The sequence below is a fragment of the Trachurus trachurus genome, assembly GCF_905171665.1.
Source record: "Trachurus trachurus genome assembly, chromosome: 22".
In the NCBI taxonomy this organism is placed as follows: Eukaryota; Metazoa; Chordata; class Actinopteri; order Carangiformes; family Carangidae; genus Trachurus; species Trachurus trachurus.
Window position 1 is genome coordinate 8276100 of NC_139907.1, and position 7189 is coordinate 8283288.

At 39.8% G+C, this 7189-nt stretch overlaps 1 protein-coding gene across 1 annotated transcript; it reads left to right on the forward strand.

Moving 5' to 3' along the window:
- The first annotated feature begins 453 nt into the window (after window positions 1-453).
- On the forward strand, window positions 454-6454 carry slc2a2 (solute carrier family 2 member 2). Its single transcript, XM_083998752.1, has 12 exons — window positions 454-583; window positions 1094-1189; window positions 2090-2298; window positions 2410-2534; window positions 2795-2910; window positions 3015-3177; window positions 3848-3954; window positions 4542-4622; window positions 4844-4948; window positions 5062-5163; window positions 5562-5765; window positions 5857-6454. Exons 1-12 carry the CDS (start codon window positions 569-571, stop codon window positions 6055-6057), a joined length of 1524 nt encoding a protein of 507 aa, XP_083854878.1. The 5' UTR covers window positions 454-568; the 3' UTR covers window positions 6058-6454.
- Window positions 6455-7189: the final 735 nt, after the last annotated feature.

The window sequence follows — 7189 nt, forward strand, 5'->3', positions numbered from 1 at the left end:
TGCCACTGGAACTGTGTGGTTTTTTTTTTATCCATGTGGATGTGTTGATGAGGGAGCCCTTTATTCTTGCAAGTGTAGCACATTCTGTAGCCTCGACCCTCAGACTTTGTCCGCCCCTTAGGTATATCATTAACAGTGTGTTTGTGAGAGGGATACAGAGAGAGTCAGAGAGAGAGATAAAGAATAATGTCTAAATATCACTGGACACTGTATAAGAACACAATACAACACAGTCATTTTTATTGCATTTTAAATTGCAATACACACTTAGAGTAAAATTTATTGTCTATAAAGTCACTGCATGCAACAACAATTACATCTGAGATCATGAAGAGTTTCCATACATAGATTTCAGACTGTTAAACTGAATATTATTTTATATATAAGTGTGTGTTTGTGTATAGAGGATGAATAAGACTGATGTTTAAGAGTGCTGTCAGTGTTATACATAATGTGTGTATCCATGTGCAAGTTGGCTTGTGTGTCGAATAGAGAGTGGACACGGCGTGATCGAGCATGTGGCTCCATTGATCATTACCAACCTCCTGGGTGACACTCTGGACCCATCATGGACTCCGGGAAGGTAGGAGAAAAATCCCCGACAAATTCACTATTTAAATTTACTGTTAAAAACGTTTACACATGCAAACTCTTCAATCTCTCGTGTGTGGAACAGCAGCAAATGTGTTACTTTCCTGTGGTGATAACATGGATATATGAAATTGCTGAGATATGACGTTTCAAGCACGACTACAGTAGTTGTGCAGTGGTGTTCATTGATGTGTTTGTGTGTGCTGCGTTATCATTATTCAGGACACTGTCATGATATCTGACGTATCTGCCACAACAAGATCTGAGCTGAAACATTTGAATTCATTAAGCATTTTCATGTACTTTATGCTTGTCAGCACTTCTACAGTAGTCCACCATCTAAATGTACTTAAAATTGTGACTGCAATATCTGAGTTTAAAGCTGAGTGATGTCCTTGGTTGTGTGCATGTGCAAACTAAGTTGTGAGTTTGTTCATTCACCAGTGTATGTGTGTGTTTGCGTGTGTGTCTTTATCAAACTGATGACCTGTTGCCCCTGCAGCAGCTTACAGGTACGCTGGCTGTGGCGGTGTTCACAGCAGCCCTGGGGTCCCTGCAGTATGGCTACAGTCTTGGAGTCATCAATGCACCGCAGAAGGTACATTAACACATTAACACATGCTTTGCTTCTTTACTGCCTCATTGGCAGTAATTATAATCACTGGAGAGAATAGAACATTATGAAAGACCAAATAACAGACTTACCTTTACCTGTTACCCAGAAAAACAAAATTCCCCATGATTTTTCTTCTTGTATAGCCGTCCAAGAATTGTTTGAAAGTTGACTGGTAGTCTCTAATATCCAATAATGGCAACAAATCAGAATGGATCTCCTGATGAAGTCTCTTTGCTGGCATATTTAGCATTTAATCCCCTGTTTAAAGTCAGCACAGTGCTCACCCTGGTATAGACATCCTCCTCCTGTCTGGTCAGATGGCATCGTCCTTCTCCTTTCTTATAGCTCTGGTTTCTCTTTCTTTTTTCACCCAGTACTATAACTGGTCAATTAAAAGCCAGACCTTTTATGGGCATGCATGCTCACATCTGTTGGTTTTCCCTGAGCTTTGGCTGATGCTGCTAAATATGTTTCCTTGATAAATAACTTCTGGTATGATGTGATGGTTGTTGATTAAGATGTATAGCTGATGCAGCAAAGTCCAAATCTTCAAGCTCACATAGATGTCGCTCCATACATATGTTTGCCATACTGTACAGAGCCACAGGTTAAATCTTATCAGGTTTTCCCTGATTGGTAGGGTACTGCACTGTATGTGAATCTACAATTAAGTTTGCCCAAGTAACTGGTTGACTGGTACAGTATACAGAAAACAAAAATAAACACATCGATTGCCTGGATTTAGATATAACTAAGTTGGAGAAACAAGACATACAAAGCCAATGACTCAAATGTGCCACTCAAACACAGTTATATTGAATTGAATTCAACATAATTTGAACAATCAAATTTCTTCCATTCTCAAACACTTCTGTGTCATAGGTCATTGAAAAAAACTATGCCAAAGCCCTGGGGGTCTGGTCAGAGAGATCTGCTGTCCTTCCGGATAATACCACAGGAGGAGAACAGATCCCAGAGGAAGGACCTCACCCTGATGTCATCATATATTGGTCGTTGTCGGTGGCCATCTTCTCCGTCGGTGGCATGTTATCCTCATTCTTGGTGGGATTTGTGGGAGACCTAAGGGGGAGGTAAGAATTTAGGAAAGATAAAATAATAAAGTTGCAATGGTGAACAGATGAAGTTTGGATTAATAACTGAATGCCACGGTGCACATACACCTCTCTGTCTGTGTCTTGCAGGGTAAAAGGCATGCTCATGGTCAATGTTCTGGCAATAGCTGCTGGACTGCTGATGGGTCTGTGCAGGATGTGGAAACCTCATATTATGGTCATCACAGGCCGTGCTGTCATGGGCTTTTACTGCGGTACAATACAGCTCATCATCTATAACTTTCAATTAACTCATAATTTCATTGTTAACCCCAGTGTGAGGAAAGGCAGGTTGGCCGCATTATCCTTAGCAATACTGCCCATAATGACCATTTTTGTTTATTTTCTAAGAGAAAATGAACCAATATGATCATATCTTATACCATATAGCCAAAAGATTGAGTAGGTGTACATACTGTATATTGTCATGCATCACAAAGTGGATGTTGGTTGGCTCATGATGTGTTTGTTTCAGGTTTAACATCTGGATTAGTGCCTATGTACATTGGAGAGATTGCACCCAAGGCTTACAGAGGGGCTCTGGGAACATTACACCAGCTGGCTATTGTCATTGGCATCCTCATCAGCCAGGTGAGGTGCTCTCACACAAACACAGCAGATCTAGCTTGATGACACACTAAACATATTACTTAAATCACTCATGCGTGTTTTTCTGTGCGTGGATGTGGATGTAGGTAATAGGCTTGGACTTTGTGCTTGGTAACGACGACATGTGGCCACTGTTACTTGGTCTGTCTGGAGCTCCAGCTATATTACAAACCATGCTGCTGCCTCTGTGCCCTGAGAGCCCGAGGTATCTTTATATTCTATTGGGCAAAGAGCAAGAGGCGAAAAAAAGTAAGAATTACACACAGACACTCTCCGTGTCATCCTTTTTCTCTAGTGCTCTTATTCACCACAACACTACACACTCAGTGACTCAGAAAATTACAGTACATAGCCCATAGGCTACGCAGGGTACTTCAAAGCCATACTCCAACATTTTGGGAAATAGGCTTGGTTGCTCTCTTCTCAGAGTTACATGAGGACATCAACACCACTATTACGTCTGTTTGGTAAATAGCTGCCAGTTAACTTGATACCTTACATGTTCAATCCCATTAAACAAAATGTAAATCTAGCACACTGACATTCCATTTGTGGATTAAACAAACAAGATATAATGTGTTAATTACTTTGCTTTAATGTGCTTGTGTGCATATTTTTTACTTTGGGATGAAGCCAACCTACAGTATATGTTTCCCACTATTTCCATGCTAAGCTAAGCTAAATGGCTGTTCACAGACATGGAAGTGCTCAAGTTTTTCATCTCTCAGCAACAACTCAAAGAGACATGTACTATTAATTCAATTATATTTCGCAATAGACAGTATCTGCACACTTTTGCCAAAGTAAATATTATTAAGCAATGCTATTAATAGTTATTGGCTTCTGTTTTGTTGTGCTGCTATTTCTTCACTGAGGAAATGGCTTGAAACCCACTGCATCACTATATGTTTTGTTGCAGGTTTGTATCGCCTGAAGGGGCCGTATGATGCAACTTCTGATCTGGAGGAGATGCGGAGAGAGAAAGCGGAGGCGGATAAGGAGCCCAGGATCTCTATCCTTTCTTTGGTAGGTCTCTCTAAGATCAGCTTAATGTACATACATTCACAACTACATTAATATTTTTTGTTTGCTTCACCTTAGAATTAAATAGTTTGAAACTCTCTGTGCAGAACACTCTCATTACACAGTAGCAGTCACAATAAGTGCAGCATTACATTCTTCCTCAGGGCAGATACAGACAACCTCTGAACTGTTCAGATTAATCAGCAACCCAAAATACACTAATCAGCTCATGTAATGACAGTTAATGTTAAGTCATTGGTTAGATAAGTGATGTAATAACTTACTTTAGTTTTTAAGGATATTTGATTTATGAGAAGTTCACTTTCTGTCACAGCAAATGCAACAAATGCACATTTAATGTATTAAAGCACACAATGGAAGAAACATGATGTTGTTTGCTATTGCATGCATATTCTAGTGGCTAGGCTCCAATTAGCATACTCTAATTAGTTTAAGGACAGGGAAGATAGGACAAAAAATACACTCAGCATCTGGTAAGAAGTTAACAAAAAGTAATGTGCATGTGAGACGTGTACTTACAAAAACCAACACAGTGACAGCACTTTTTGTTTCTCTGTATTCTCTTGAAGATCCGCTCCTCTGTGTACAGACAGCAGCTGTTTGTTGCTCTGATGATGCACCTCTCCCAACAGTTCTCTGGCATCAACGCAGTGAGTGAAATGCATTTAGTTAGTTTCATTGTGGACATACTGTATGTGCCATATCAACAGGAACTAGTGCAGAAGTGGCTAAATGTGTTGCCTCTCCATTAAAAGAATATGAGTGTTTAGTAAAAGGCATGTGCCACTCCACCTGAGCAAAGCAAAAATACCCACAAATGGTTCGTTTATATTTGAGTTTATGGACATTTTTATGCATTTTTGTCTTCAAGATTTTCTATTACTCAACGGCTATCTTTGGTGCGGCTGGTGTCGCTCAGCCAGTCTACGCCACTATAGGAGTTGGAGTCATTAACACAGTGTTCACTATGGTGTCTGTGAGTAAAAGATGTGAAATTCAGAAACAAATGCACAAACACACGTGGATTTTCCTCACTTACATGTGTAGACACTCTCACACAGAGATAAACAGTACTCTAATGTGTTCCAGGTTGCACTGGTGGACAGGGCTGGCAGGCGGACACTGACCCTTGTTGGTCTGGGAGGGATGTGTTGCTGTGCAGTTGCCATGACAGTGGGCATGCGATTCCAGGTTTGTGCCATCAGCTTTTAAAAGCTTTAGACTGTCAACAGCAGTCTTTGTTCGTGTTTTTCCTTTTACTATATTTACTGTTTTTGCAACAAATTTACTTGGCCAAACAGATTCTGATTTTGACTTGATTTCTTTAGCAGCGCCACTTTTTCTGATTGATTTCCACCAAAGTCTTGTGTTACTCTCACTGCAACAGCTGTCAGGTTCATTTGCAAAGGTTCCTATACATCAAATATTTAATAAAAGTTTGCATAATGAGTAAAGTCAGATCCTGAAATATGAAAACCTTTATGAGAGATTATACAATACTTCTCAACCAGCATTTGATAATTTTCAGTAACCAGGAACTCACCCTGACATGAAACTGTCTCTCTTGACTGATGTGCTCTTCCCTCCAGAATGAATTCTCCTGGATGAGCTACGTCAGCCTGTCGGCCATCTTCCTCTTTGTGAGTTTCTTTGAAATCGGTCCTGGTCCTATACCATGGTTCATAGTTGCTGAACTGTTCAGCCAGGGACCTCGGCCGGCAGCCATCGCTCTCGCCGGCTGCTGCAACTGGACCAGCAATTTCATCATAGGCATGACCTTTCCGTATATAGAGGTAGGCAGACAAAAAAGATACACTTGTGCAACATGTGCTTCATTCATATAGGACTTATCTTCTTATTTTTTGTTTCATTTTTTTTTTTCAGGCCTGGTTGGGTTGTTACGTGTTCATCCTGTTTGCTGTGCTGCTTTTTGGTTTCACTGTGTTTATCTACTTCCGAGTCCCTGAGACCAAGGGCAAAAGTCTTGAAGAGATTGCTGCTGTCTTCCAAAAGGGACGGAAAAAGCTGCCAGAGACCGCCAAAGACAATGAACTACAACAGCTCAAAACATCCACAGATGCATAAAGCAGAAACTTGTCAATGGATATATGCCATGCAGTGTTACAGTATACAGTATACTACCTATCCAAACTATGCTAGTATTATACACAATAATTTCAGCTTGGCCACTGAAAGCATTTTCCTGATGTCTACTACCTACCCAGCCCCAAGCATGACCAGTTGTATTTTCAATTGGCTGGTGCCCTCGAGTGGCCAAAAGTAGATTTTACAAGATTCTAGTTCTACACATTTGAAAATGCAAGTGCAATTACAGTAATTGAACCAGGAAATTAAGCTGTTCTTATATTTGAAGGACCATAAAGAAAAATAAAATATAATTATAATATGATATGGTTATATACTCATGGATCACTTCACCATTGTCCCTGTTGAAATAAAGTTTTCCATCCTCACAAATGTATTTTGTTTTCAAGGCTTGTGACTTTGTGAAATCAAACCTCTGTGATGTGTAAACTTGAAACAACCATTGTGAAATTGTGAAAAATGGGTAATGTCATTTTTAACAAGGTAATTTTTTGTCAATAATAAAAAAAAAGAGTCACATATCACATGTCTGGATCGGATCTTAAAGAAAAGTGAAAACTTGTGTTTGCACTAGTTTTAGGATGTCCTTGTGGCTTTTTCGAAGATCCATGCAAAAACAGTCCGAGCGAGCAGTCTGGTGATGAACAGATACTAGAGGAAATTCACTGTGTCTTCAGGACAAGTCCATTTACCCTAAGACATTCTCTCCCACAGCCCCAGGCAACGCTCCTGGACTAATTCAAGGCTAATTACAAGTAGGAGGTGTCAGCTTTTCCCCAGAGAACATTGCAATTTTGCCCCTAGCTTAACAGTCCTGAGAAAACATGAGGAACTTGCAGAGTTGTAGCCTAGTACTTCCATTTATTGCTCCACAGAAGAAGCTATTTCTATTTTAAATAGGTATAAACTAAATAGCACTGTACCTGCTGAAAATGAACTTATTTCTTTAGTGTCTTACAATAAATGAATTGTTTGCTTCTGTTCAGGAAGAATCCATACAACATTTAAATTGATGGACAATGTAGACATGAAAACAGAAAGATTTCATCTGAGGAAGTCTTTATGGTGAGTTTCTGTGGCCTGAGAAATTGAATTAGTTTTGTAATTTCTT

Bases quoted from the DNA above. Each gene is read 5' to 3' on its own strand.
- slc2a2 (XM_083998752.1), top strand. The intron at 4,623-4,843 runs GTGAGTGAAATG...TTTGTCTTCAAG, and splicing joins AGTTCTCTGGCATCAACGCA to ATTTTCTATTACTCAACGGC. The intron at 5,766-5,856 runs GTAGGCAGACAA...TTTTTTTTTCAG, and splicing joins TGACCTTTCCGTATATAGAG to GCCTGGTTGGGTTGTTACGT.